Source organism: Agelaius phoeniceus, chromosome 3 (genome assembly GCF_051311805.1).
Source record: "Agelaius phoeniceus isolate bAgePho1 chromosome 3, bAgePho1.hap1, whole genome shotgun sequence".
In the NCBI taxonomy this organism is placed as follows: Eukaryota; Metazoa; Chordata; class Aves; order Passeriformes; family Icteridae; genus Agelaius; species Agelaius phoeniceus.
The window spans coordinates 274,477-302,057 of record NC_135267.1 but is presented as its reverse complement, the minus strand read 5'-3'; the positions used below and the strand labels follow the sequence as shown (position 1 = coordinate 302,057).

At 64.9% G+C, this 27,581-nt stretch overlaps 2 protein-coding genes, 1 long non-coding RNA gene and 1 other non-coding gene across 6 annotated transcripts; 3 read left to right on the top strand and 1 right to left on the bottom strand.

Moving 5' to 3' along the window:
• Positions 1–2,359: 2,359 nt before the first annotated feature.
• Positions 2,360–3,355, bottom strand: LOC143693764 (uncharacterized). The gene is made up of 2 exons (XR_013181703.1): positions 3,039–3,355; positions 2,360–2,749 (listed from the first exon to the last, which is right to left on the bottom strand). It is a non-coding gene; the product is annotated as an uncharacterized LOC143693764 (long non-coding RNA).
• Positions 2,742–2,905, top strand: LOC129133312 (U1 spliceosomal RNA). Its single transcript, XR_008535943.2, has one exon. It is a non-coding gene; the product is annotated as a U1 spliceosomal RNA (small nuclear RNA).
• Positions 3,271–19,356, top strand: CAD (carbamoyl-phosphate synthetase 2, aspartate transcarbamylase, and dihydroorotase). Of its 2 annotated transcripts, XM_054652972.2 has the most exons (45): positions 3,271–3,440; positions 3,638–3,777; positions 5,549–5,678; positions 5,857–5,999; positions 6,099–6,240; positions 6,727–6,898; positions 7,767–7,952; positions 8,032–8,144; positions 8,246–8,391; positions 8,476–8,607; positions 8,828–9,061; positions 9,170–9,391; positions 9,692–9,880; positions 10,101–10,225; positions 10,304–10,437; positions 10,512–10,624; positions 10,710–10,960; positions 11,031–11,277; positions 11,387–11,485; positions 11,577–11,801; positions 11,877–12,059; positions 12,139–12,357; positions 12,439–12,606; positions 12,677–12,859; positions 12,932–13,036; positions 13,115–13,363; positions 13,570–13,651; positions 13,825–13,991; positions 14,124–14,288; positions 14,363–14,494; positions 15,287–15,488; positions 15,559–15,749; positions 15,818–15,958; positions 16,065–16,160; positions 16,229–16,367; positions 16,465–16,512; positions 16,973–17,017; positions 17,121–17,275; positions 17,361–17,435; positions 17,539–17,751; positions 17,919–18,044; positions 18,139–18,294; positions 18,372–18,473; positions 18,558–18,652; positions 19,227–19,356. In XM_054652972.2, the coding sequence occupies exons 1-45, from the start codon at positions 3,356–3,358 to the stop codon at positions 19,327–19,329; spliced, it is 6,768 nt and encodes a 2,255-aa protein (XP_054508947.2). In that variant the 5' UTR covers positions 3,271–3,355; the 3' UTR covers positions 19,330–19,356. The 2 variants fall into 2 exon arrangements, with proteins under 2 accessions (XP_054508947.2, XP_077032504.1); XM_077176389.1 differs by lacking the exon at positions 16,465–16,512.
• Positions 19,325–27,581, top strand: MPV17 (mitochondrial inner membrane protein MPV17). 2 transcript variants are annotated; one of them, XM_054652990.2, is made up of 7 exons: positions 19,325–19,474; positions 24,346–24,461; positions 24,747–24,839; positions 25,060–25,155; positions 26,599–26,631; positions 26,782–26,834; positions 26,918–27,581. In XM_054652990.2, the coding sequence occupies exons 1-7, from the start codon at positions 19,402–19,404 to the stop codon at positions 26,985–26,987; spliced, it is 534 nt and encodes a 177-aa protein (XP_054508965.2). In that variant the 5' UTR covers positions 19,325–19,401; the 3' UTR covers positions 26,988–27,581. The 2 variants fall into 2 exon arrangements, with proteins under 2 accessions (XP_054508965.2, XP_077032506.1); XM_077176391.1 differs by lacking the exon at positions 24,747–24,839 and having other exon boundaries at positions 19,350–19,474; positions 26,599–26,629; positions 26,782–27,581.

The window sequence follows — 27,581 nt, the reverse complement described above, 5'->3', positions numbered from 1 at the left end:
CAATGGCTTCTGAGCGTGGAGGATGAGTAAGGAACCTGCTGGGGCGGCACCCAGGTCTTGTTGGGTTTGTCATTGTCAATGTTTGTGTCATTGTCAATGTTTGTGTCCGTGAGGGTTCAGCTGACCCAGCCTGGAGGCACACGGGACCCTGAGAGCCTGGAAACAAGGCTTGGATGGGGCAGGCAGGGGCCAGAGGAGCAATCCTGAGTGCATGAAGGGATGGGGAGGAAGAGGAGAGGAGAGGAGAGGAGAGGAGAGGGAAGGGCTCTGGCTGGAGGCTGTCAGTCATTGCACGGCCCATCCCTGTCGGTTTCTCTGGATTGAAGGCACTTGAGGCAGTAAGTCATCTTTGGACTGAAGTGTTTATTATTTCTTATCAGTAAAACAGCCTCACTACTGTGAGTTCGGCAGCTTTTCATTAGAAGGCACAAAATGGCCAACAATCTCACGTTACAAGGTCTTTTAAGACTAAACTATCCAAATAAGAGCTGACACCTGGATTATTTTCCCTTTTAACCCAATAACTGATCCCAAAGAGCTGCAATGTGGACTTTTCTGCCCAATTTCAAAATGCCACCCAAACCATGAAGAAGAAGGAAGAAGAAACATGAAGAGGAAACTCAGGACAACACCTGTGCCCTCCATCTTGCTTCCATCCACAACATACTAAAAATCCAAAAGTCTAAATTTCTCACCAAGTGGTAGACCTGTACTATCCTCTATAACCTATTTCACACTTTTGTGGATTCCAGTCTATCTTGAAGTCCAGGAAACTTTCTCCATTGATGAGGGTCAGAGTCAGTGCTGCCCTGGGGGTCAGGGCACCCCAGAGCAGACACAGAAATGTTCCCAGTGGTGCCCTGGGTTTCCACACATCCCCAAGCAGCCAAGTAGGGGCAATGGGACACCCAGGCTGCAGTGATGAGGGGTCCTGAGCTCCTGGGCACCAGGGACCCCTGTGTTATAGGTGGATAATGATGATTGGTCTTGCAATTAAGGGATAACTACTGTGTGAATATTAAGAAAAGCTTTAGTGATACATGGTTATTATAATTTAGATGTCCTCTGTTCTCCCCACAGTTCCCTTTTCCCCCCTGTATTGCTGCCATCAGACAGCCTGGGCTGTCCAGGACAGGTACAAAGAAGCTGCACAGGTGTCCCTTGCATGGGGCAGGTTGGAATGGAAAAGCTTGGGGGTGCTCAGGGGGTGGGCATGGCAACACCTGAGCTCCAATCCAGTGACAAGAAAGCAGTTTGCACCGATAAATGGCAAAGAAGAGCTGACTGACAGACTTTGGGAGGGCCAGGGCTGGCTGATGCAACCCCAGGGGTGCTCTGTAAAAGACTGAGCACCCATCTTGAAGATGAACTGGCTGCGTGGTATTCACGAGTGGCAGTTCCCAGCACTGCAGCTTTTTCCTTATGTAGTCCTTTGTTGTATTGTTGTTAAGGTTTAATAGACCTTTTTAAATTTTCAAAGTGAACAGTTGTTTGTCACACCTGTGCCGCAGCTCCTGGGGGGGAGCAAGGCAATGTGAGTCACCCTGGTCCAGCAGTGCCAGGCCAATGGCCAGCAAACACAGCACCGGCCTTGCCAGCTCCACGGCACGGGGACAGGAGCTGGAACAGGAGCTGGACTGAGCCAGGGGCCAGCCCCATGGCACAGGGACAGGAGCTGGACTGACCTGGGATGTCAGTGCTTGGTGGGGCTGGACAAACGAGGCCTGGCCCCGGCAAGGAGAGTGTGAACAATTTGGTTTTTTTGTGATTCGTGTTAATTGGCAATGGAATCAGCAAATGCTTGTATCTGCTGTGTTGAAGGTGGATAAGCCTGGGATAACTACAAAGAACGGTTTTGAAACTTTCTGACCAAATAGCCAAATAAAGCATCGATCAAAAAAATAGAAGTACAGTAGAGTAAAGAGATGAGGTAGCAAAAATGATTGATGCTTAGAATAAAACAGAGGAAGTTGTGGTTAAGCTAAGGGATATTGCAACAAAGCAACTAAATGCTTATGTATAATGGAAAGCTTGATGCACTGGTACCAGACAAAAATTGTGTAGCAGACCCCTGTGAAATGCCTCCCTCCAGGCAACCACAATAAGGACAGGAAGCCAGTGTAAATCTGGAAAGATTATGAAATGGCTGATCCCAGCTTATTGATATTTGCTGATTTGGACTAAGCAAGCACACTGGAAAATGCGTTGTAGCCTTAAAAGCAGTAAATATACCCTGGTGAACTTGTAAGTGGTGTGCGCCGTGAGGGGAGCGGTGACTCCCCACCCCCCCACCCCCCCAGTGCTGCTTGCTTTTTTCTTCAAAATAAAAGATATAACAATAAAAGATATAAAAATAAAATTCGGTTTGGCTGTCGAAATTTTATATCAAGAGGCAGAGCTGGAGCTGTCCAGGTCACCCTCCCGCGGGTCCGGCGGGCACGGAGACGGCGCAGTCCCGGCCACGGCCGACGGGAGCGCCCGGGGCCGGTAACGGCGCTGCCGCTGCTGGGGGCGTGTCCATGCAGATTTGTCCCCGCCGCGCGGTGCATGCCGGGCCCGAGCCCGCGCCGAGCCCGCGCTGTCCTGGCGCGTCCGCGGGCTCGGCGCGGACCGGGCCGTGCCGAACCGTGCGGGCCGGGCCGCAGCGCGGGGCCGGGCGGTGTCGGGGCCGGGGCGGGGCCGGGCGTGTGTTGGGCGGGCGTGCGGCGGGCGGGGCAGGCGGGCGGTGGGGGTGTTCGGGCATACTTACCTGGCAGGGGAGACACCATGATCAGGCAGGTGGTTTTCCCAGGGCGAGGCTCATCCCTTGCACTCCGGGTGTGCTGACCCCTGCGATTTCCCCAAATGCGGGAAACTCGAGTGCATAATTTGTGGTAGTGGGGGACTGCGTTCGCGCTCTCCCCTGATCATCCTGGTTCCAAAAATAAACCAAACATGCGGAATGTGGCCACAGTGTGCCGCTACCTGCAACATCTGTGCTTGCCCAGTCTTGTTTAGGCTGGAGCAGTTATCGCAGCCCAGAGCCGCCAGTTCCTTACCCAGCCTTGTGGCCAGCCTGACTCCGCTGGGGCTCCGGTGTCGCCTCCGCCGGCATCTCCGGCCGTGCCCCGCCAACGGCGGTCAGGCCCTGGCTCGATGCTCTCCTCCGCCCCGCGGCCGTGCGCCCCGCCATCGCTCGGTGCTCCGGGTGCCGCTGCCCCGCCATCGGCCGGTGCGCCAGGTGCCGCTGTCCCGCCCCGGGGGCGGTGCCGGCGCCGCCCCGCCCCGGATCCTCCCGCCGCCGCTGCAGCCGGGCGGGCTCACCCCACTCGGTGGCCGCCGCGGAGTCCCGGAGCGGAGCGCACGTGGCGGCGCCATGGCCCGGCTGGTGCTGCAGGACGGGTCGGTGTTGCCCGGCCGCCCCTTCGGGGCCGTCGGGGCCGCGGCGGCGGGGGAGGTCGGTGAGTGTGTCCGGCGGCCGGGATGCCGTGGGGCGGCGCGGGAGAGAGCGGGAAGGAGCGGGAAGGAGCGGATCCGGCCCGGCCCGCTGTCTCCCTCCGCCCGGGCCCCACCGTGGGGCCTGTCGGGGGCGCGGGGCCGCGATCGGCCCGGCCGTGCCCGGCCCCGTGCCCCCGTCACCCCGTGCCGATCCCCGCAGTGTTCCAGACCGGCATGGTGGGGTACCCCGAGGCCCTCACCGACCCCTCGTACAAGGCGCAGATCCTGGTGCTCACCTACCCGCTGGTCGGTAACTACGGCGTGCCCCGGGACGAGCCCGACGCCTTCGGCCTCAGCAGGGTGAGCAGGGGGGCTGCGTGTCCCGCCCCGGTGCCGCTGTGGCGGTGGCACTACGGGACGATGCAGGGCGGGACGGGTGCCAGGGCACAGCGAGTGGCACATGGTGGCACGGAGAGGTTTGGCTCCGACGCTGTAGGGTCGCAGTGCGGTCTGACATGGTGAGGGCTGGGGAGACCCCCGAGTGCTGGGGTCGGGGTGCCCTGGCAGCCCCTGGGGTGCGGGCTCTGTGTCCCTGGCAGCCCGTGGGGTGCGGGCTCTGTGTCCCTGGCAGCCCGTGGGGTGCAGGCTCTGTGTCCCTGGCAGCCCGTGGGGTGCGGGCTGTGTGTCCCTGGCAGCCCGTGGGGTGCAGGCTGTGTGTCCCTGGCAGCCCGTGGGGTGTGGGCTCTGTGTCCCTGGCAGCCCGTGGGGTGCGGGCTGTGTGTCCCTGGCAGCCCGTGGGACAGGCTGTGTGTCCCTGGCAGCCCGTGGGACAGGCTCTGTGTCCCTGGCAGCCCGTGGGGTGTGGGCTCTGTGTCCCTGGCAGCCCGTGGGACAGGCTGTGTGTCCCTGGCAGCCCGTGGGACAGGCTCTGTGTCCCTGGCAGCCCGTGGGGTGCAGGCTCTGTGTGTCCCTGGCAGCCTGTGGGGTGCGGGCCGTGTGTCCCTGGCAGCCCGTGGGGTGTGGGCTCTGTGTCCCTGGCAGCCCGTGGGGTGCAGGCTGTGTGTCCCTGGCAGCCTGTGGGGTGCGGGCTGTGTGTCCCTGGCAGCCCGTGGGGTGCGGGCTCTGTGTCCCTGGCAGCCCGTGGGACAGGCTCTGTGTGTCCCTGGCAGCCCGTGGGACAGGCTCTGTGTCCCTGGCAGCCCGTGGGGTGCGGGCTCTGTGTCCCTGGCAGCCCATGGGGTGCAGGCTCTGTGTCCCTGGCAGCCCGTGGGGTGCGGGCTGTGTGTCCCTGGCAGCCCGTGGGACAGGCTGTGTGTCCCTGGCAGCCCGTGGGACAGGCTCTGTGTCCCTGGCAGCCCGTGGGACAGGCTCTGTGTGTCCCTGGCAGCCCGTGGGGTGGTGCGGGCTCTGTGTCCCTGGCAGCCCGTGGGACAGGCTCTGTGTCCCTGGCAGCCCGTGGGGTGCGGGCTCTGTGTTTCCTCAGCAGGGCTCTGTGGCAGGGTGGGAATCTCAAGCCCTTGTCCCAGGGCCGGGCTGGGGCTGGGCAGAGGGGCTGCTCAGGCCCCAGCGCCCTCCAGCCCCTTGGCCTCCACGCCGTCTGTCCCGGGGCAGAGTCCAGCCCTGCTGCAGCCATGCCTCGCTGGCCTCCCCACGCCCACCCTGTGGGGTCTCGCTGTCAGCAGCTCTCTCCGGGCTGTGCTGGGTGGGTCTGTGCTGTGGCCCGTGCTTCCAGGAGCCAGTGCCCTGATCCCATGGCACGGGACATACCAGTGTGGCCAGACCTCGCTGGCGAGGCCGTGACCAGTGGCAGTGGTGCTTCCCCATGGGCTTGGTTTGTCCTGCAGCTGTGCCAAGCTGAGGGCTCCCATGGCATGGACCATGTGGGCAGTGGGCTGTGGTCCAGCAGTGCTGTGGGGGCCTGAACACCCCATTCTGGGGCTCCCTAATCCAGAGGAACTTTGCTGAACTAAGGCTCAGCCTCACTGCAATAGGTGTGGGCAAGGTAGGGGCAAGTGGCAGCCCAGCAGTGGGAGGGCTGGTCCTGTGCTCTGGGAACGGGGTCTGTGTTCCATGGGGTTTCTCCTGGGCTGGTGACCCTCTGCCTTGGCCTGCTCACCCTCTGTCCCCCCAGTGGTTTGAGTCCAGCAAGATCCACGTGGCCGCGCTGGTGGTGGGCGAGTGCTCAGAAACCCCGAGCCACTGGAGCGCATCCCAGTCCCTGGACCAGTGGCTGAAGGAGCAGAACATCCCCGGGCTGGAAGGTGGGACTGGGGAGACAGCAGAGGGGGGTGGGGGCTGTGGGTCTGCAAGTTCCAAAAGCAGACCCATCTCTGTCGAGCTTTGCCCACCTGGGGCTGGAGCCTCTGTTGGAATTTGGGGCACAGGGTCCTGCTGGGGTGGGCTGGGGCCGCGGGGCTGTGTCTCACGGCCCACTTGCAGGGGTGGACACCCGGGCATTGACAAAGAAGATCCGCGAGAAGGGGACGCTGCTGGGGAAGCTGGTGCCGGATGGGACCCCCGGGGGGAGCCTCTCCTTTGAGGACCCCAACACGAAGCCCCTGGTGCAGGAGGTGTCGCTGAAGGTGCGCTGGGGGCTGAGCGGGGCTGGGGGGGGCTGTGCAGCCCCAGCTGTGCGGCGCTGGCCCCAGCAGCAGCCCGGGTGATCCGCTCCCCTCCCGCAGGCACCGCGAGTGTTCAACCCGGGCGGGTCCCTGCGTGTCACCGCCCTCGACTGCGGCCTGAAGAACAACCAGATACGGTGCCTGTGCAAGCGGGGGGCCACTGTCACTGTGGTGCCCTGGGACCACCCGCTGGACCCTGCAGGTGAGATGGCAGAGGTTGGGGACAGTCTGGGGTCCCACCGGGGGGTGGGGGGAATGGGGTGTGGCCTTGTCTGCATGTTTGGTGCTGGGGACAGCAGGCGCCTGTGTCCTGCTCACCTGTGTCCTGTGGGGTGGGGAGCCTTGGTGCTGTCATTCCTGGGGGCTTTAGGGCTTGGGCCCTCAGTGTGGCACCACAGGAGCAGGGCCGTGGGCTCGGGGTTGGCATGGGGGACTCTGGACTGTGGTATTGTGTGGCTCAGGGCACCATGGGGGACTGGCAGGGCCTTGCTGCCACCTGAATGGGTGTTGTGGGCTCAGAACACCTTGGTTGTAACCCTGCTGGGGTGTCAGGGGAGCCACAGGCTCAGGGTGCTTCTCTGCTGGTAGCCAGGAGTGCCTGCAGTGAACCTGTGGGCACCTTGGGGACCCCTCTGTAATGTTGAGGGGCTGGGGGCCCCACTCTGACCCTGCTGCTCTCTTGACACAGACTTTGACGGGCTGTTCATCAGCAATGGCCCTGGGGACCCACAGCTCTGCCAGGAGACAGTATCCAGCCTACGCCAGCTGCTGGATGCACCCCAGCCCAAGCCCATTTTTGGCATCTGCCTGGGCCACCAGCTGCTTGCCCTGGCACTCGGTGCCTCTACCTACAAGATGAAGTGAGTGGGTGTGGTGTTACATTTTAGTTAAATGGGATGCTCTGTCTCACCCCTCAAAAATGTAGGGCTTATTCCAAGCCTGTGATCCTCCCCTGGAGTATCATGGATCTGTAAACCCATTCGCCCAAGTCTTATTCCACGCCCACTTTGAATCTCCCTGTTGGGCTGTGCGAGGAGACCAGAGTCTCTCTGAGCCTTTTCCTCTCTTGGCCCTTTTCTCCCTAGGCCCTCCCTGCCTCCCCCTTCTCCCTCAGAATCCATGCTGCTCCCGGGGCTGGGACCCCCAATAATTAGCACCCTCATCTAATCAGCACCCTCAGAAGCCGTGTGGAGTCTCCTTGCCTGCCTGCTGCTACCAGTGAGCACCCAGCTTAGGGGACTCCCCGGGGATCCCCCAAACTGCAACAAGTGTGGGTCCAGAGTGAGCGCAGGGCTCTCGGCTGCAGGGGCTGGCTGACAGCTGTGTGTGTACCCCTTTGTGGTGGTGTTTGCAGGGGTCCCAGGATGAGGGAAGAGAATCTGACTCCAGGTTTCAGAAGGCTTGATTTATTATTTTATGATATATATCATATTAAAACTATACTAAAAGAATAGAAGAAAGGATTTCATCAGAAGGCTAGCTAAGAATAGAATAGGAAAGAATGATAACAAAGGCTTGTGACTGACCAGAGAGTCTGAGACAGCTGGGCTGTGATTGGCCATTGATTAGAAACAACCACATTGGACCAATCCCAGACCCACCTGTTGCATTCCACAGCAGCAGACAACCATTGGTTACATTTTGTTCCTGAGACCTCTCAGCTTCTCAGGAGAAAAAATCCTAAGGAAAGGATTTTTCAGAAAATGTCATGGCTCCGTACCCTCCCAGGTACGGGAACCGCGGGCACAACCAGCCGTGCGTGCACGAGGACACGCGGCGCTGCTTCATCACGGCGCAGAACCACGGCTTTGCCGTGCAGGCGGGCAGCCTCCCGCCCGGCTGGCTGCCGCTCTTCACCAACGCCAACGACGCCTCCAACGAGGGCCTGGTCCATCAGAACAAGCCCTTCTTCAGGTGGGCCTGGGGCCGCAGCAGGGGCTGGGGGCTGGGGGGCGGTGGCTGTGGGCCGTGCCCTGCCTGACCCCCTCCACAGTGTCCAGTTCCACCCCGAGCACTGCGCCGGCCCCACGGACCTGGAGGGTCTCTTTGATGTCTTCGTGGAGGCGGCACGGGACCTGCGGGACGGGCAGGGCAGCGCCCGGACAGGTGGGTGTGAGTGTGAGGGACAGCAGGACCATGGGCCAAGGGCTGCAGGATGGGGCTGTGCACGTCCCCAGCCCCGTCCCCAGCGTGCCACATCCCCCCAGTGCGGCAGCGCCTGCAGGAGTGGCTGACCTACAGCAAGGCACCAGCGGGGGACTCGGAGGCAGCCCGGCCCCGCAAGGTGCTGATCCTGGGCTCCGGTGGCCTTTCCATTGGGCAGGCAGGCGAGTTCGATTACTCAGGGTCACAGGTGAGTGCCAGTCCCAGGGCAGGGGGGTGGCAGTGGCCCCAGGGACCCAGGGCCACCAGCAGTGACCCCTCTGCTCCCCATGAGGCCATCAAAGCGCTGAAGGAGGAGAACATCCAGACGGTGCTGATCAACCCCAACATTGCCACAGTGCAGACCTCCAAGGGACTGGCAGACAAGGTGTACTTCCTGCCCATCACCCCTGAGTACGTCACCCAGGTGAGCACCGGGATGCTGCCTGGGAGAGGGCGATTTGGGAATGCAGGGATGGCAGAGCTGGGGGATCAGGGTGGGGCTGGGCTGAGGGAAAGCCCAGAGCATGGTGCAGGTAGGGCTGGGTGGGGTTGGAAGGGACTTGGGGAGCAGCACAGGTGAGGAGGCAGCTGGAAAGCACAGGACCCACCGCTGTGGTTTCTGTGCCACCTCCCCGTGCCCCCAGGTGATCCGGAACGAGCGGCCTGATGGGGTGCTGCTGACCTTTGGGGGACAAACAGCCCTCAACTGTGGCGTGGAGCTGACCAAGGCGGGTGTCCTGGACCGGTACCGTGTGCGGGTGCTGGGCACCCCCATGGCCTCCATTGAGATGACAGAGGATCGCAAGGTCTTCGTGGAGAAGATGGAGGAGATCGGGGAACACGTGGCGCCCAGCGAGGCTGCTGCCTCCCTGGAGCAGGTCTGGGATGCTCAGGGGGGCTGTGGGGCAGGGCAGGGTCCTGTCCCTCCTGTTCCTGACCCTTGCTGTTCCTGCCCTTCCTCTTCCTGACCCCATTGCTCCCTGCAGGCACAGGCAGCAGCTGAGCGCTTGGGGTACCCGGTGCTGGTGCGCTCTGCCTACGCCCTGGGAGGGCTGGGCTCTGGCTTTGCCAACAACAGGGAGGAGCTGGTGGCTCTGGTGAGCCAGGCCTTCACCCACACCTCCCAGGTGCTGGTGGACAAGTCCCTGAAAGGCTGGAAGGAGATTGAGTATGAGGTGGTGCGGGATGCCTACAACAACTGCATCACGGTACGGGATGGAGGGAGGCCCTGGGCTGCTGCAGAGGGACAGACATGGGGGAGGGACTGGGGGCTTGTGCCCAGCCTTGTCCCCAGGGAGGGCTCCCCAGTCCTCTGGTGGTGCTGGCACAGCTGCTGTGTGCCACTGGGAGCTGCACCCTGTGAACACAGCCCTGCACCCCTATGCTGGGTGTCCACCCCGTGGGACACCCCGTGTGGTCCAGTCCTGACTGGGCAGGGGAGGATGTGCTGGGAACTGGGAGGAATGCGCCACGGACAGCACATGGAGCTGTGACCCCTCTGCTGCCAGGTGTGCAACATGGAGAACCTGGACCCGCTGGGGATCCACACGGGCGAGTCCATTGTGGTGGCACCCAGCCAGACCCTCAATGACACCGAGTACTTCATGCTGAGGCGCACAGCCATCAAGGTGGTGCAGCACCTGGGCATCGTGGGCGAGTGCAACATCCAGTTTGCCCTCAACCCTGAGTCAGAGCAGGTACTTGCAGCCCCCTTCGGGTTCTGGCTCGCTCTCCCAGTCCCCAGCCAGCCTTGCCCTGGGGGATCTGGCTCCTGCCCCAGCTGTCCCACGAGGCTGTGCCACAGCAGGTCCCCGTGCTGCAGCATCTCTGGGACACCGTGGGTCTGGCCATGTCACCGTGTCCCTGGCTTGGCCTGTTCCACGGCACGCACTGACCCTGCCTGCCTGCTGCCCACAGTACTACATCATCGAGGTGAACGCCCGGCTGTCCCGCAGCTCGGCCCTGGCCAGCAAGGCCACTGGCTACCCGCTGGCCTATGTGGCTGCCAAACTCGCCTTGGGCATCCCCCTGCCCCTCCTCAGGTGAGGTACCACCACACTGTGGGACAGGGTGCTGCCCTGGTGGGATGGCCCCAGCTGCTGACCCCGTCACCTCCTCAGGAACTCCGTCACCAACTCCACCACGGCCAGCTTTGAGCCCAGCCTGGACTACTGCGTGGTGAAGATCCCACGCTGGGACCTCAGCAAGTTCGTGCGTGTCAGCACCAAGATTGGCAGCTCCATGAAGAGCGTGGGTGAGCACAGAGGGACAGCGCTGGTGGGGCACGTGGCAGGCATGGGACCCGCCTGCTCACCCCACCTTCTGCAGGGGAGGTCATGGCCATCGGGAGGAACTTTGAGGAGGCGTTCCAGAAGGCTCTGAGGATGGTGGATGAGAACTGCGTGGGCTTTGATCACACGGTGAAGCCGGTGTCAGACATGGTGAGCACTGGTGCTGGCTGTGCCATTCTGGGGGGAGAGGTGCCCACCTGCCTCCCTTGGCCACCCTCAACCCTTGGCCTGGCAGGAGCTGGAGACGCCAACGGACAAGCGGATCTTCGTGCTGGCAGCGGCGCTGCGGGCCGGCTACTCCATCGAGCGGCTCTACGAGCTGACCAAGATTGACCGCTGGTTCCTGCACAAGATGAAGAACATCACGGACCACGCGGTGCTGCTGGAGTCCTACCGTGGCCAGCAGGGCACCATGCCCCCCGCCGTGCTCCAGCGCGCCAAGCAGCTTGGCTTCTCCGACAAGCAGGTGGCCCTGGCCGTGCTCAGGTGAGACGGGGAGGGGGCGGCCCTGTTCTGCTCCCTGCCTTGCTCCTGGCGCTCACCCAGCTCTGTGCAGCACCGAGCTGGCCGTGCGGAAGATGCGACGCGACCTGAAGATCCTGCCGGTGGTGAAGCAGATCGACACTGTGGCTGCAGAGTGGCCAGCCCAAACCAACTACCTGTACCTGACCTACAACGGCTCTGAGCACGACCTGGGCTTCCGTGAGCCCCATGTCATGGTCATTGGCTCCGGCGTCTACCGCATCGGCAGCAGTGTGGAGTTTGACTGGTGTGCTGTTGGCTGCATCCAGGAGCTCCGCAAGGTCAGGCGGGCCCCAGCTCCCTGTGGAGGGAGGGATGGGTGTCCTCGCTCAGAGGATGGGGCTCGTAGGGGTTGGGGGCTCTGGGCTCACCTTGTCCCACCCCCAACAGATGGGCTTCAAGACAATCATGGTGAACTACAACCCTGAGACAGTGAGCACAGATTATGACATGTGTGATCGCCTCTACTTTGACGAGATTTCCTTTGAGGTGAGGGGCCTGGGGCCTGCCAGCTACGGGGCTGGGTGAGGGCTGCCATGGCTCTGTCCCAACCCTGCCCCTGCCCTGCACCGTGCTGCAGGTGGTGATGGACATCTACGAGCTGGAGAACCCTGAGGGTGTGATCCTGTCCATGGGCGGGCAGCTGCCCAATAACATCGCCATGGCCCTGCACCGGCAGCAGTGCCGCATCCTGGGCACCTCCCCGGAGGCCATCGACTCTGCCGAGAACCGCTTCAAGTTCTCCCGCCTGCTGGACTCCATCGGCATCAGCCAGCCCCTCTGGAAGGAGCTCTCCAACATGGAGGTGGGCCCAGCGAACAGGACAGGGCTGCCCCAGGGTGGCTCTGTGTGTGTGTGCTGAGTTCCTTCTGTCCCACAGTCAGCCAAGCACTTCTGCTGCAAGGTGGGGTACCCGTGTGTCGTGCGCCCCTCCTACGTGCTGAGCGGGGCTGCCATGAACGTGGCGTACTCGGACAGTGACCTGGAGAAGTTCCTGAGCAACGCTGTGGCTGTGTCCAAGGAGCAGCCAGTTGTCATTTCCAAGTTCATCCAGGAGGCCAAGGTCCGCCCAGGAGGCTGCTCCAGCCCTGAAAGCCCCAGCCCCAGCCCAGGGACAGGCTGTGACCATGCTCTGCTCACAGGAGATCGACGTGGACGCGGTGGCCTGTGACGGTGTGGTGGTGGCCATCGCCATCTCAGAGCACGTGGAGAACGCTGGGGTGCACTCAGGTGATGCCACACTGGTGACACCCCCCCAGGACATCACCCCCAAGACGCTGGAGCGCATCAAGGCCATTGTCCACGCCATTGGGCAGGAGCTGCAGGTCACAGGGCCCTTCAACCTGCAGCTCATTGCCAAGGTACCTGGGACCGGGGACTGCACAGCCAGGGGAGAACAGCCCACATCCCCAGCCCTGCCTCATCCTGTCCCCTCTCTCCAGGATGACCAGCTGAAGGTGATAGAGTGCAATGTTCGTGTCTCCCGCTCCTTCCCCTTCGTCTCCAAGACCCTGGGCGTGGACTTGGTGGCTCTGGCCAGCCAGGTGATCATGGGTGAGGATGTGGAGCCCGTGGGGCTGATGACAGGCACAGGCATCGTTGGTGTCAAGGTGAGTGGGGGCCATGGGGCCAGGCTGGGGTGCAGGGCCAGGCAGTCCCTGAGCATCCCCTTGCCCTCAGGTGCCCCAGTTCTCCTTCTCACGCCTGGCGGGCGCTGACGTGGTGCTGGGTGTGGAGATGACCAGCACAGGCGAGGTTGCCTGCTTTGGGGAGAACCGCTGCGAGGCGTACCTGAAGGCCATGCTCAGCACTGGGTTCAAGATCCCCAAGAAGAACATTCTGCTGACCATCGGCAGCTACAAGGTACGTGGGCTCAAACTGCTGCGAGGCTGGGGTTCCCCCTCTGCCCTCTGACCGGCCCCTGCTTGGTTCCAGAACAAGAGTGAGCTGCTGCCCACGGTGCGGACGCTGGAGAGCCTCGGCTACAACCTGTATGCCAGCCTTGGCACCGCCGACTTCTACACCGAGCATGGCATCAAGGTCAGGGCTGGGGGCCTCGCTGTGGGGCCAGGGTCACTGCCGGGTGCTGCAGGGCCCTGACGGGGTCACTGCCTGCAGGTGAAGGCTGTGGACTGGCACTTTGAGGAGGCAGACAGCAGCGAGGCTGGCGCCCGGGAGAGCCAGCGCAGCATCCTGGACTACCTGGCCGAGAACCACTTTGAGATGGTCATTAACCTGTCCATGCGCAACTCGGGCGGCCGCCGCCTGTCCTCCTTTGTCACCAAGGGCTACCGCACCCGGCGCCTGGCTGTCGACTACTCCGTGCCCCTCATCATCGACATCAAGTGCACAAAGCTCTTCGTAGAGGTGGGCTGGGGCACCTGGGGACCATGGCTGCAAGGAAAGGGAGCACAGTAGGGTTGCAGAAGCCCTGCTGTGGGTGCTGCAGGGCAGGCTCTGTGCGTGGGTGTCACTGTGCAGGGGTTGGGTTTGGGGGCCACCTCGTACGGGCATCATCACCCTGGCTCCTGCTCCTGCCCCTGGGTCCTGCCTCACGGCTGCTCTTTCTGCAGGCACTGGGCCAGATTGGGGCAGCCCCCCCACTGAAGATGCACGTGGACTGCATGACCTCCCAGAAGCTCATCCGTCTGCCAGGTGGGTGTTCAGTGGCCCCAGGGCACAGCACAGAACAGGGGCAGTGCTGGGAGTCGGGCTGGGCACATCTGCAGACACTGCAGAGATGTTTCCATGCTGCACTGGGGGGATGGCCTTGTCCCTCATGTCCCCTGTGGCCAGCAGCTGCCAGTGCTGACACTGACACTTCCCAGGCCTGATTGATGTCCACGTCCACCTCCGTGAGCCGGGTGGCACCCACAAGGAGGACTTTGCATCAGGCACGGCGGCCGCCCTGGCCGGGGGTGTCACCATGGTGTGTGCCATGCCCAACACCAGCCCTGCTGTCACCGATGCCACCTCTTTCACCTTGGCACAGAAGGTGAGGAGCTGCTGCCAGCCTGGTGCTCACCTCCCCCCTGTGCCAGCCGTGGTGGGCTCACTGCCCACGGTGGGCTCGTTGCTGGTGGGGGGACCGGTCCCACCGCAGCACCCACCACCTCTTGTTGTGCAGCTGGCAGAGGCTGGGGCCCGCTGCGATTTTGCTCTCTTCCTGGGGGCTTCCCTGGACAATGCTGGCACTCTGGGCCCCCTGGCTGGGGCAGCTGCCGGGCTCAAGATGTACCTGAACGACACCTTCTCCAGCCTGCGGATGGACGACGTGTCGCTGTGGATGGAGGTGAGCAGGAGGGCAGGGGCTGGCACGGGGCAGGTGGCTCCTGGCACCGGTGCCCACCAGCCCTGTCCCCCCAGCACCTGGAGCAGTGGCCGCGGCACCTGCCCATCGTGGCGCACGCCGAGCGGCAGACGGTGGCCGCCGTGCTGATGGTGGCCCAGCTGTACCAGCGCCCTGTCCACATCTGCCACGTGGCCCGCAGGGAGGAGGTGAGCAGGGCGAGCTCTGGGTTCTGGGGATGGAGCACGGGGCCCTCTGGGTTCCCCACTTATTGGAATATGACCAGTATTGCCGGACGGGACGTGCCTTGGCTTGTCTGGCCCTGCGTCTGGACCAAATAGGGGCAACTGTGGTGTTTCACCCCTGAGACACTTTTGGCTGGCTGGGTGTGTGGTGTTTCACCCCTGAGACACTTTTGGCTGGCTGGGGGTGTGGTGTTTCACCCCACAGACACTTTTGGCTGCCTGGGTGCTGCAGCTGGGCACATGGAGATAAGTCCAGGCAGGCCGGGGCTCCAGTGGTGGTGGGGTTAACTCTTCAGGTTTCCCTCTGCCGGAGAAGCTTTAAGGGGATGGTGAAGGAAAGGAGTCAGTTCTGACGGAGGGTTTGGATCCAGAGCTTTATTCTGGCCCACAGGCCTCTGGATCCAGCACCAGCTCCAACAGAACTCCCTGAGCCCGTGGTTGCTGCTCCTTTGAACCCCGGGGAGAGGGGCAGGGAAGGGGCAGGGAGGCACCGAGCAGGTACAGGAGGGGAGGGACAAAGGGACAAAGGACACCTGGATGGCCCAGTGCCCCCCAGGGGTAGAGGGCATCCTTTGAATCTGCCCAATCACTCAATGCCCTTCTGGAATGCCAGGACTGACAGACAGTGCTGGGAGGGGTCAGGGAGAGGAAAGGAGAGGTGACTGACACACCTGGGAGGGAATCTTCTGGGGAAAAACCTGGGTTCTGGGGTAAACCCTGCAATCACACAACACCCACTAACCACGGCTGCCCCAGATCCTCCTCATCAAGGCGGCCAAGCAGAGAGGGATCCCGGTGACGTGCGAGGTGGCCCCGCACCACCTCTTCCTGAGCCAGGACGACCTGGGCCGCCTGGGGAAGGGCCGTGCAGCCGTGCGGCCGGAGCTGGGCACCCGCCAGGATGTGGAGGCGCTCTGGGAGAACATGGACATCATCGACTGCTTTGCCACTGACCACGGTTAGTCCCCAGGGATGGTGGCCGTGGGGAAGGTGGTGGGGACGGCCCCGGTGACAGCCCCGTCCTGCAGCTCCCCACACGCTGGAGGAGAAGCTGGGGCAGGAGCCGCCCCCTGGGTACCCTGGCCTGGAGACCATGCTGCCACTGCTGCTGACGGCCGTCTCTGAGGGGAGGCTCAGCGTGGAGGACATCGTGCAGCGCCTCTATGAGAACCCTCGCAAGATCTTTGGGCTGCCTGCTCAGGAGGACACCTATGTGGAGGTGTGTCCTTGCCCTCCCGCCCCAGGTGCAGCCCCCACCCTTCTGCCTCTGACCCGCTGTCCTGGCAGGTGGACCTGGAGCAGGAGTGGATCATCCCCAGCAGCACAGTGTTCTCCAAGGCCCGTTGGACCCCCTTTGAGGGCATGCAGGTCAAGGGCACGGTGCGGAGGGTGGTCCTGCGTGGGGAGGTTGCCTACATTGATGGGCAGGTAAGGTCCTGGCTCCTTTCCTTCCTGTATTGAGGGTGTCCCCCATCACAGGGGGTGTCCCAGTGCTGAGCCCATTTCCCTAATCCCCTCCCTGCCGTGGCTGCAGGTGCTGGTGCCCCCTGGCTATGGACAGGATGTGAGGAAGTGGACCTCAGGAGCTGCGCTGCTGCCACACGTTGCCCCCAGCAAGGAGACTGTGAAGGTACTGGGGTGTACAGAGCTGGCAGGGGTCCCTCCGTGCCCCAGCTCCAGCTTGGTCTCTCGTTGCAGCCCCCCGAGCAGGCCCGGCCCGTGGCTGCTGACGCGCTGCGTGGACGAGCCCCCAGCCCGCGCCGGCCCGGCCCCGCGGGGGACGCGCGCTTCCACCTCCCGCCCCGCATCCACCGAGCCTCGGACCCCGAGCTGCCAGGTAGGGGGGTGGGCGGGCAGCGGGCGCGCTCCTGGGGGCCGGGGCTGGGACCGTGGCTGGGCGGCCCCGCTGACGCCAGCCCTTGTGTCCTGTTCAGCGTTCCGGAGGCTGGGAGCCGCGCACCGCCCGGGCGCCCGAGGCACCGGTAATGTCGGGGGGGCTCACACGGCACCACGTGCAGCCCATGAGTGCATCCCCTCCCCCAGGTGCCCTGCAGGCCTCGGGCTGCCTGCGTGCCCCCCGTGGGCCCTTGTGGCACCCAGCACCAGGGCTGGGCGCTGTAGGACAGGGCATGGCCGTGCCGCCCGCTCCCTCCTGCCCCAGCCTGCGTGGCACCTCGGGGACCCTCACTGCCAGTGTCAGCTGGGGGGTGGCCAGCTGGGAACTGCAGGGTGAGCAGGGAGAGTGTCACAGCACAGCGTGGGGCTTGGACTGCCTGTCTCTGGTTCACCATCACTCTTGCGTCACGCCCATCTTGGTTTCACCTGGTGTTGCCATGTGCCAGCAGGGCTGTGCCACACTGGCAGCACACTGGGACGAGAGCAGGGCCCAGGGTGCCACCTCTCCCCACATCCCTAACACCCCTGCTCCCCTCTCCCACCCAGCTGAGGACGCTCGTGAGAAGGGCAGCAGGAAGGCAGCGGAACCGGGTGAGTGCAGCAGGGGCCCACAGTGGGGATCCAGGGTCTGTGGCTGGTGGCTGGGCTCCTTAGGGCACCCCCGTGGGCTGACTGCCTGCTCTCGGTGCCACAGATTCAGCAGTGATCCAGGACAGCCACTTCCACCCGCTGGGCCCTGTCCCGCGCCAGACGTCCCCTCAGCGCGCCCCCCACTTCCAGACGTCCCCGCTGCTGCACCCCCTGGTCGGGCAGCACGTCCTCTCTGTGCGGCAGTTCTCCAAGGACCAGGTGCCCAGCCGGGCGGGCAGGGGGCTCCGGGGGCTGTGGTGCCTCCTGTGCCCCCGCTGAGCCCCGGTGCCACCTGTCCCCGCAGCTGTCCCACCTGTTCAACGTGGCACACACCCTGCGCATGCTGGTGCAGAAGGAGCGCAGCCTGGACATCCTCAAGGTGAGCTGTCCCCGCAGCACTCACCTGTGCCATGGGCACCCCGAGGGAGCCCCATGTCGGGCAGGGTGCCAGGGCTCCCCGAGCTGACAGCCCGGCCCTGCAGGGGAAGGTGATGGCCAGCATGTTCTACGAGGTGAGCACGCGGACCAGCAGCTCGTTTGCAGCAGCCATGAGCCGGCTGGGCGGCTCCGTGCTGTCCTTCTGCGAGGCCACCTCCTCGGTGCAGAAGGGCGAGTCCTTGGCTGACTCCGTGCAGACCATGTGCTGCTACGCCGACGTGCTGGTGCTGCGGCACCCCCAGCCCAGCGCTGTCGAGGTGAGAGGGGTCAGGGCAGCTGCCTCCTGCTCTGGAGGCACCGGGGACGCTGCCCCAAGGGCAGGGATGTGGTCCCCAGCTGGGCCGGGGTGGGCTCCTGCTACCCTGGGGCCATGGGAGTTGTGTCTGTGCCTGTGCTCACCTGCCCTGCCTTGCTGCTGCTCCAGCTGGCTGCCAGGCACTGCCGCAAGCCAGTGATCAACGCCGGGGACGGGGTGGGTGAGCACCCCACGCAGGCACTGCTGGACATCTTCACCATCCGCGAGGAGCTGGGCACGGTCAACGGCATGACGGTGAGCTGGGGGGCCAGAGCCATGGCCAGGGGCTCAGGGGGCCCCGTGCAGGCCCTGGGGGGCCCGGGCAGGCTGGGCTGACCGCTGTCCCCAGATCACCATGGTGGGGGACCTGAAGCACGGGCGCACGGTGCACTCCCTGGCCCGCCTGCTCACCCTGTACCGCGTCCACCTGCGCTACGTCACCCCGCCCGAGCTCCGCATGCCCGCCGACATCACCAGCTTCGTGGCCTCCAGGGGCATCCAGCAGGTGAGGGGCAGGCTGGGGGGTGGCCCCCACCCTGTCTGGCCCAGCTGTGTCCCCCCCAACCTCACGGTGCTGTGCAGGAGGAGTTTGGGAGCATCGAGGAGGCGCTGCCGGACACAGATGTGCTGTACATGACCCGCATCCAGAAGGAGCGCTTCCAGCGGGCCGAGGACTACGAGGCTGTGAGTGAGGGGAGCCTGGCTCCTGCTGCCCTCGGGGGCCCGGGCACCCCCCTGCCCTGCTCAGGGCTCTGTTTGTTCCCTCAGTGCTTTGGGAAGTTCATCCTCACACCCCACATCATGACCCGGGCCAAGGAGAGGATGGTGGTGATGCACCCCCTGCCCCGTGTCAACGAGATCAGGTGGGGAGGGGGCAGCGGGGCTAGGGAGGGTGCTGGGGGACAGGGGAGGTTTGGAGGGGGTGTCTGGGAGAATGGGTATGAAATATACAGGGCAGAAGGGGGATCCTTGGGGCATGGGGGTTCTGGGGAGGTGCTGGGGCACTGGGGCAGTGGTGCAGCTGGGGCAGTGGTGTCCCTGGGGCACTAGTGCAGCTGAGGCAGTGGTGCAGCTGGGGCAGTGGTGCAGCTGGGGCAGTGGTGTCCCTGGGACACTGGTGTCGCTGGGACACTGGCAGGGCCGTGGGAGCTGCGGTGTGCTGGGGGTGTCTGGGAAGGCGCCGGGGATCAGGGGCGGGAGGACTGTGGTGTGCTGGGCAGGGCTGGGGAGCGCTCGGAGCCACAGGGGCTGCAGTTGCTGGGCTTGGGGGACAGGCCCCGTTGTACCGTGGGTGCCAGGACCAGGGGGGTGTCAGTGGTTCCAGGGCGGATCCTGAGGGTCCCGGGGGGTGCCAGAGGTTCCGGGACGAGTGGGGGCTCGGGGACCCCGCGCGTGTCTCGGGGAGCGGGCGGCGCCGCTGATGCCGCGTTTCCGCAGCGTGGAGGTGGACTCGGACCCGCGCGCCGCCTACTTCCGGCAGGCGGAGAACGGCATGTACATACGGATGGCGCTGCTGGCCACGGTGCTGGGCCGCTACTGACCAATAAACGCTCTGGGTCGCGATACGGCATCGCGCCGCGACACGCGTCACTGCGCCGCGACACGCGGGGCCATGGCGGCGCTCTGGAGGGGCTGCGGGCGGCTGCTGGCGCGGCGGCCCGGGGCGGCGCAGGCGCTCACAGCCGGTAAGGGACCAGCCCGGCCCCCGAGGCCCTCAGACCCCCGGCCCCGCACACGGCACCCCCGGCACACAGCCCCTGCCCTGCCCCGGCACACAGCCCCTGGCCCGGCACACAGCCCCTGCCCCGGCACACAGCCCCTGCTCCGCTCCCGGCACACAGCCCCTGCCCCGGCACACAGCCCCTGCTCTGCCCCGGCACACAGCCCCTGCCCCGGCACACAGCCCCTGCCCCTGCCCTGCCCCAGCACACAGACCGCCCCGGCACTCAGCCCCTCCGGCACACAGCCCCTGCCCCGGCACACAGCCCCTGCCCTGCCCTGGCACACAGACTGCCTCGGCACACAGCCCCTGCCCTGGCACACAGCCTCTGCCCCGGCACACAGCCCCTGCCCTGCCCCAGGACACAGCCCCTGCCCCGGCAAACAGCCCCTGCCCTGCCCCAGGACACAGCCCCTGCCCTGGCACACAGCCCCTGCCCCAGCACACAGCCCCTGCCCTGCCCCAGGACACAGCCCCTCCGGCACACAGCCCCTGCCCCGGCACACAGCCCCTGCCCTGCCCCAGGACACAGCCCCTGCCCCGGCACACAGCCCCTGCCCTGCCCCGGCACACAGCCCCTGCCCCGGCACACAGCCCCTGCCCTGCCCCGGCACACAGCCCCCCCGGCACACAGCCCCTGCCTTGCCCCGCTCCTGGCACACGGACTGCCCTGCACATGCCTCTCCTGGCCGCCCCTCCTTGCCACAGCCACAGCCTGCCCTGGCACACACCCCTTGCCCCGCTGTGCGGGCACTGTCACCGCACAGGAGGCACGGAGGGGACCCCTCAGTACCTCCGGGGTCTGTCTTAGGGGGAGGAGGCGCTGCCCTGGCCTGGGCTCAGCAGGGACCCCCATGTGTCACACCAGGGAGGGGCCCTGGCCTGCTCCCAGCTCTGGAGATCTCTGTCAGGGCTTTGTGCTGGACTCCGGGCTCAGGACAGCTCTGTCAGGGCTTTGTGCTGGAGCTCCTAGCTCAGGACACCTCTGTCAGGGCTCTGTGCTGGAGCTCTGGGCTCAGGACAGCTCTGTCAGGGCTCTGTTCTAGAGCCAGAGCGCTCGTGGGGACTTCAGGAGGCGCAGCCCTCACCCCCAGACCCGGGGGGACACTGTCCCAGGCCCCCCTCACCTGGAGGGATGGATGCTGAGCTGTAGCCCGGGGCAGTCACAAGGGCTCAGCTCTTTGTGCTTGCCAGCACTCAGCAGTGAAGGCACAGAGCTGCTGCCTGAGGAGAGAGCTCTGCACAGGGCACTGAGTTTCCCTAACGCTGCTGCTGCTTGGTGAACCATGAGGTGCCAGGAATCTGCCCCTCGTGCCTCTGCTGCTCCGAGGATTTGTAGCCCTGGGGCACCAGGCAGCTCTGCCCCTCCTCTGCTCCCTCCCCCCAGCACACCTGAGGCCGACTCTGGGTGGTGGGAGAGCGTGTCCTGCTTGTTCCATGTGTCCCTGGGGCTGAGCAGGGGCTGTGCTGCGGATGGGTGGGAGCTGGGGGTCCCTGTGTGCTCCTTGCTGCCCCCCCTGCTTGCAGGCCCCCTGCCCTGACTGTCCCTGCCCTGCCCCTGCTGCCCCTGCCCTGCTGCTCCCGCCCGCCCAGGGTGCTGGGAAAGCACAGCCCCGGGCTCTGGGGGTGCCCTGCTGAGCTGGGGGCTCCCCTCCCTCCCTGTGCAGCCGCTGGCCCTCAGCCCCGCTGGCCACGGGGGGGTGGCACGGTGCCCCCTGCCTGGGGCGCTGCCAGGCTGCTTAGCTGTTCCTGCTGTTATTTTTATCGGCTGTCACCGAGTCAATTGCTGGCAGCACGTCCCCCTGTGCCTGGCGAGAGGCCAGGGCAGAGCTGGGAGGGGCTGCCCGGGACTGGCCCTGCCCTCGCCTCCCCTGCCGGCGTGGCCCCGGGCTGGCTCCGGCCTCGGCTGTGCTCTGCCTGTTGCTGCTTCAGGTGGGAGCTGTGGCTGCTGTGGCACAGCCTTGCCCCAGGGCTCTGCCAGCCTGCAGGGCTGGGCACGGCCTCTGTGGGTGCTGGGCTGCTGCTGGACATGGCTCCACCTGCCTCGAGCTGGGCTCTCCCAGCTGCAGCCAGGGGGGCACAAACGCTCCTGCTCTCTTGGGAGCTCCCACAAGTGATCCCCACCATGCCCCAGCTCAGCCCCTCTCCTGCTGCCTGTGCAGTGTCCGTGCAGCTTCCCAGGCCCCGTGCCCTGTGCCAGCTCCGTCCAGCCTCCAGCCTTGTCCTGCTGCTCCCAGGGACCCCCGTGCTGCCAGCTGGGGCCGGGCCAGGGCGCTGCTGGCAGCTGGCTGTGCCCACTGTGCCCGGGCACCCTTGCTGGCCACGCTGCAGTCCCGGGGCTGGGGGTCAGCAGGGCTTTGCCTCCTGCATGCTGGGCCCTGGGCCAGGCTGCCAGCAGGGCCTGCACACAGTGGGCAGCAGCACGTGCCTGCAGCCGTGACCTGCTGTCCCTCTGCCTGTGGAGAGCAGTGCCCTGCTCCTGCCAAGGCACTGCCATGGCCATGGAGATGGTGGTGCCCTACTTAGGTTTGGGCCCCTTTCAGAGTCCTCTGGCCACAAGAACATTAACCCGGGGGTCAGCTGGGCACCCTGGGCACCAGGTTAGGCTGGGATGAAGGCTCCAGCCCCCACAGGAGCTGTGTTTGGGCTGTGCTGGTGGCACCCTGGGCAGGCACTGCTGCCAAAGTCATTGCTGGGGGCTGGATCTGGCCGCATCCCCAGGCCAAGGAAGGGATGCACAGACAGGTTTGTCCCTCCCCACAGCCTCATCACTTGTGGCCACTGTACCCAGAGCCTTCAGCACTGGATGAGTAACAGCAGTGCCTGCTGTGTTCTCCAAGAGTGCTGTGCCCCTGCTCCCAGCTCCGGGGAGTGCAGCTGCTGGGAGTGCTGCTGCTGGGAATGCAGCTCTGAGGAGTGCAGCTCTGGGCAGTGCAGCTCTGGGAATGCAGCTCCGAGGAGTGGAGCTCCGGGCAGTGCAGCTCTCAGGAGTGCAGCTCTGGGCAGTGCAGCTCTCAGGAGTGGAGCTCCGGGCAGTGCAGCTCTCAGGAGTGCAGCTCCGGGCAGTGCAGCTCCGGGCAGTGCAGCTCTCAGGAGTGCAGCTCCGAGGAGTGGAGCTCCAGGCAGTGCAGCTCTCAGGAGTGCAGCTCCGGGCAGTGCAGCTCCGGGCAGTGCAGCTCCAGGCAGTGCAGCTCTCAGGAGTGCAGCTCTCAGGCAGTGCAGCTCCAGGCAGTGCAGCTCCGGGCAGTGCAGCTCTCAGGAGTGCAGCTCCGGGCAGTGCAGCTCCGGGCAGTGCAGCTCCGGGCAGTGCAGCTCCGGGCAGTGCAGCTCCAGGCAGTGCAGCTCTCAGGAGTGCAGCTCCAGGCAGTGCAGCTCCGGGCAGTGCAGCTCCGGGCAGTGCAGCTCTCAGGAGTGCAGCTCCGGGCAGTGCAGCTCCGGGCAGTGCTGCCGTGCCAGCAGCCGGTGCTCTGGCTGTGCTGGCCTGGAGTCCCGCACCTGCTCCATCCCCTGCCCGGTGCCGTTGTGGCCCGTGAGCTGGTGAGGCTGCTCTGCCGTCATGGGGGGTGTGGGGTCTCTCGGGGCTGGGGGACAGAGCCCCAGATCCTGGGGCTGGTCGGGGGTGGGAGATGGAGCCTCCTGTGAAGCAGCGGATGGTGCTCTGTGGGGCTGCAGAGCCTGGGCTGGCGCTGCCGGTGGGCTTCAGGGACCACATGGCGTGGTGTGGGGACAGGGAGCTGGGCCCTTGTCCATGAGGAACCGCTGGCCAAGTCCCCGGGGCAGGGCTGGTACCACAACCCTGGGGCTGTCGGGACAGGGGCTGCTGGGGCTGGTGCCCGTCAGGCTGAGGGTTTGCTGGGCTCAGGGCTCCCGAGGACGGAGCAGAGCAGCAGCAGGGCTGGAGACCTGCCAGGGAACCGTCCCGGGGGGAGTGGGGAGAGGGAGCAGGAGCCGCCGGGGCCGGGGCAGCAGCTGGAGGGGGCAGCACTGGCCAGCTGAGTTGCGTCGAAGGGGTCAGGGGTGTGGGATGGAGCAGGAGCTGCCAGAGACCCAGCCGGGCAGCGCCCCACCGGGGACACTGATCTAGGAACGGGGCCAGGAGCTGCGCCAGCAGCCAGCTGTGGCGAGGGGCTGGGGCAGCCTGGGCAGCGGGAAGCACGCTCTGCCCAGCCCGGCTGGTGGGGCAGGGGACACGGGCAGAGAGCTGCTCTCAGGGAGGGGGTCACAATGGGCAGAACCTGCCCGGGCAGAGAGCTGCTCTCAGGGAGGGGGTCACAGTGGGCAGAACCTGCCCGGGCAGAGAGCTGCTCTCAGGGAGGGGGTCACGGTGGGCAGAACCTGCTCGGGCAGAGAGCTGCTCTCAGGGAGGGGGTCACGGTGGGCAGAACCTGCCCGGGCAGAGAGCTGCTCTCCAGAGAGGGGGTCACAGTGGGCAGAACCTGCCCGGGCAGAGAGCCGCTCTCAGGGAGGGGGTCACGGTGGGCAGAACCTGCCCGGTGCCCAGGGAGAGGTTTGGGGTGCTGTGGGAAAGGCTGCGGTGGAGATCACGGGCAGCAGCTGGGCAGGCTCTCTGAGAGCACTGTGGAGCCTGGCTGATGGGTCAGCCCCCAGTCCAGGTGCAGCTGGACACGGTTTTGAGCAGAGATGCTGCAGTGAGAGCCCTGAGGCACATGGCTGAGTGGGGCTCCTGTGCCGTGGAGTTTGGTGCAGGCCGTGGGGAGCTGCAGCTGGGACAGAGCCACCAGGGCTGAACAGGCTCAGGCACCCTGAGCAGGGGGCCCAGCTGTGGGCAGGTCACACGGGGCTCTGTCCTGCCTAAATGGGCCGTGCTGGTTGCAGGGGCCCTGATGGGAGCTGGGGATGTGATTGCACAGCAGCTGGTGGAGCAGCGGGGGCTGCATGGGCACCACTGCCCCCGCACCCTGAAAATGATGGGCATTGGCTTCTGCTTTGTGGTGAGTGGGGATGGATGGGGTGGGATGGAACAGGATAATGGGATGGGATAATGGGATGGGAGGGCTCCTTCAGCAGGGTGGGACTGTGGTGGTGGATTGGGAGTTGGCTCATCATGGTGCCACCTCCAGCAGCCATGGGCAGGGCCAGTTCCATGGAGCAGGAGCAGCATAGGACGAGCTTGCCTTTGTGGTCCAGAGCTGGAGCAGGGCCATGTATCCTGCCCTGGAGGCCCCAGCCCTGACCCCTGAGGACAGATACTGCTCCTCACCCCCTGGCTCCTGCAGGGCCCTGTTGTGGGCAGCTGGTACAGGATCCTGGACTGGCTCATCCCAGGGAATACAAAAGTTGTGGCTGTGAAGAAGGTGATCCTGGACCAGGTTGGTGTGACATGGGTGAGGGTGCTGTGTGGGACTGGGGCAGTGGGGACAGGACAGACCCGTGGCAGGTTTCCAGCCTGCTCTGAGAGCCCCGTGCTGAGCTGGGCCCAGCCTCAGTGCCGTGGAAGGCTGGGTGGGCATTTTCTCAGAGGCTGCCCGTGGCCAGCCTGGCTCCAAGCACCACGAGCTCCTCACATCAGCTGGGGCTGCTCTCTGGCAGGGGGGTTTCGCTCCGTGCTTCCTTGGCTGCTTCCTGGCTGTCACAGGGGCCACCAACGGCCTGTCCGTGCAGGAGAACTGGTCCAAGATCCAGCAGGTAAGTGCTGCTGCTGCTGCCCTGAGCACCTGTGGGGTCCTGGCAGCTGCTCCCTGTGCTGGCCCAGGTGGCTGCTCCCATTTGTGTCCGTGGCCCAGTGCTGGGTGCCCAGTGCTGCCAGTCCAAGTGCTGGTGCCAGGGCCGGTTCCTCTGGAACGGGTGTCCTGTGGGCGAGTGCTGGGTCCCACCTGGGCCAGACACGGGTGCCATGGGCGTGCTGTCCAGCCCTGCTCCTGGCTGGGGCTCCAGAGCAATTACTGAGATGACTCCCATTAACAGTAATTGCTGGAAACCAGTGTGAACACTGAGTCAGCGTGTCCAGGGTGAGTCACTGGGGAGTGGATGCCCACCTGCCACAGGATGAGGCACGCTGGGGTGGTCGTGTGGCTGCCAGGAGCGGCAGCACCAGCCTCTCTCTCTGGTGCTGCCTGGCTGGAGCCCTGCCCGAGTGCCACCACCCGGGGTTCATTCCTCTTCATGGGGACACCCAGTCACCAGCCTGCTACACCTGGACTGCCAGCATGTGCCCCTCATCCTGCCCCGGAGTGCAGGGAGGAGACCCCAGGGCAGGATCACATCACCTCTGCTTTCCTCAGGCTCTGAGCACCCTGACTTGGGCAGGATCACATCACCTCTGCTTTCCTCAGGCTCTGAGCACCCTGACTGGGGCAGGATCACATCACCTCTGCTTTCCTCAGGCTCTGTGCAAGCCACAGCCAGCACATGGGGTGCTCTGAGCACCCTGAGGGCACACGTGAACAGATCGTGGGCATGGGCAGCACTCTGAGCACTCCATCCATCTTCCCCTGCTCATCCTGACCAGCTCATGCCATGGATCTTGCCTTGCCTTCCTCGGGGCATCCTGCTGTGGCCGGTGATTGGTGCAGGCTGTGGCCCGGGGATCCCTGGCCTGGAAGGGGGTGCTGGGCTGGGCTGGAGCAGCGCTGGCAGCAGCCTCACCCCTGGCTGGGGGCGCATCCGCCTCTCGCCACGCAGAGGAAGCGTCAGCAGAGCATCCATCACCCCGTGCTGGCTGCTGGCCAGTGCCACCAGGAGCCTGCCCTCCCGGCTGAGTCACGGCCAGGCTGCTGAGGGACTCGTCCTGCTGCCACGGGACAGGGCTGGGACACGGCTCTGGCACCAGGACACCGCAGCACCTGGGGCTCCCAGCCCAGCCCAGAGCCCTTCTCCATCTCTGCTGCCCAGGAGGGGCCTGGGGAGCACTGAACTGGGAGGGGGCTCACAGCCCACCCTGGGGGCCAAGCCCTGGCTTTGTGCCCTGGCTGTGGCACAAAGGGCTCTCAGTGGGGATGGTTCTGGTCACCCTCATGGCTGTGGGAAGGCATGGCCAGGGCTGCAGGGGCTCCGTGCCCAGCACTGGAGCTGGGGACCAGTGGCAAGGATGGGGGCCCTCTGAGTGCTCACACCTCCTTTTTCTTCCAGGACTACCTGGATGCCCTGGTGACCAATTACTGTGTGAGTGCTGGCACATCCCTGTCCCTGTCCCTGTCCTGTCTCCATGGGGCTGCCGTGGGCTCTGTGGGATGCCCTGTGTGCCAGGCAGGGGTGGGTGTGGGGAGGGGACCCTGGCAGCGCTCCTCACCTCTCCTCCCCTTCTCTGCCCAGATCTGGCCACCCGTGCAAATTGCCAACTTCTACTTTGTGCCTCTGCAGCACAGGTAGGGCTGAGGCCCTGGCACCCAGTCCCTGCCCCTGAGCTGGCAGCTGCAGGCCCTGTCCCCTCTGTCCCCTCTGTCCCCAGGCTGGCTGTTGTCCAGTGTGTTGCCATCGTCTGGAACTGCTACCTGTCCTGGAAGGCGAATCGGATGTGAGGCAGGAACCCTGAGCCATGGCAGTGCCCACCCTGTGCCCTCCCTGATGCCACTGGAGCCCTGAGCCCTGGCAGTGCCCACCCTGTGCCCTGCCTGATGCCACTGGAGCCCTGATTCCTGGCAGTGCCCACCCTGTGCCCTGCCTGATGCCACTGGAGCCCTGATTCCTGGCAGTGGGCAGCGTGGCGTGGGCAGGTGGGACACGCAGGGTCCTGCAGCAGCCACCCCGCTCCTCTCTCAGGGGAGCACCATCCCCTGTGGCCACAGCTGCCCCAGGGAGAGGATGGTGCCAGGACAGGCCTGGCTCTGCTCTCACCGTGCTGTGCAGCAGCTCTGCCCACGATGCTCTTCTCCATCTGTGCTCAGCCACTTCCCTGCACACAGGGTGCTCCTGCCCCGAGTGTCGCTCTGACCTTCCCCATGGCTCATCCCGAGGGAGAAGAGGAGTGGAAGTGGAGCAGGGCTGGCCCTGGGCTGGCCGTGCTATGGGCACAGAGCTGGGCTCACCGCAGGCTGGGCACGCTCCCCCTGAGCAGCAGGGTTTGCTGTGGCTCTGCTGTGGGCAGTCAAAGCATCAATAAACAGATGTCCTCA

Bases quoted from the DNA above. Each gene is read 5' to 3' on its own strand.
- CAD (XM_054652972.2), top strand. From the start codon at position 3,356: ATGGCCCGGCTGGTGCTGCAGGACGGGTCGGTGTTGCCCGGCCGCCCC. The intron at 9,392-9,691 runs GTACGGGATGGA...CTCTGCTGCCAG, and splicing joins CCTACAACAACTGCATCACG to GTGTGCAACATGGAGAACCT. The intron at 12,358-12,438 runs GTACCTGGGACC...CCCTCTCTCCAG, and splicing joins ACCTGCAGCTCATTGCCAAG to GATGACCAGCTGAAGGTGAT.
- MPV17 (XM_054652990.2), top strand. From the start codon at position 19,402: ATGGCGGCGCTCTGGAGGGGCTGCGGGCGGCTGCTGGCGCGGCGGCCC. The intron at 19,475-24,345 runs GTAAGGGACCAG...TGCTGGTTGCAG, and splicing joins GGCGCAGGCGCTCACAGCCG to GGGCCCTGATGGGAGCTGGG. The intron at 25,156-26,598 runs GTAAGTGCTGCT...TTTTTCTTCCAG, and splicing joins ACTGGTCCAAGATCCAGCAG to GACTACCTGGATGCCCTGGT.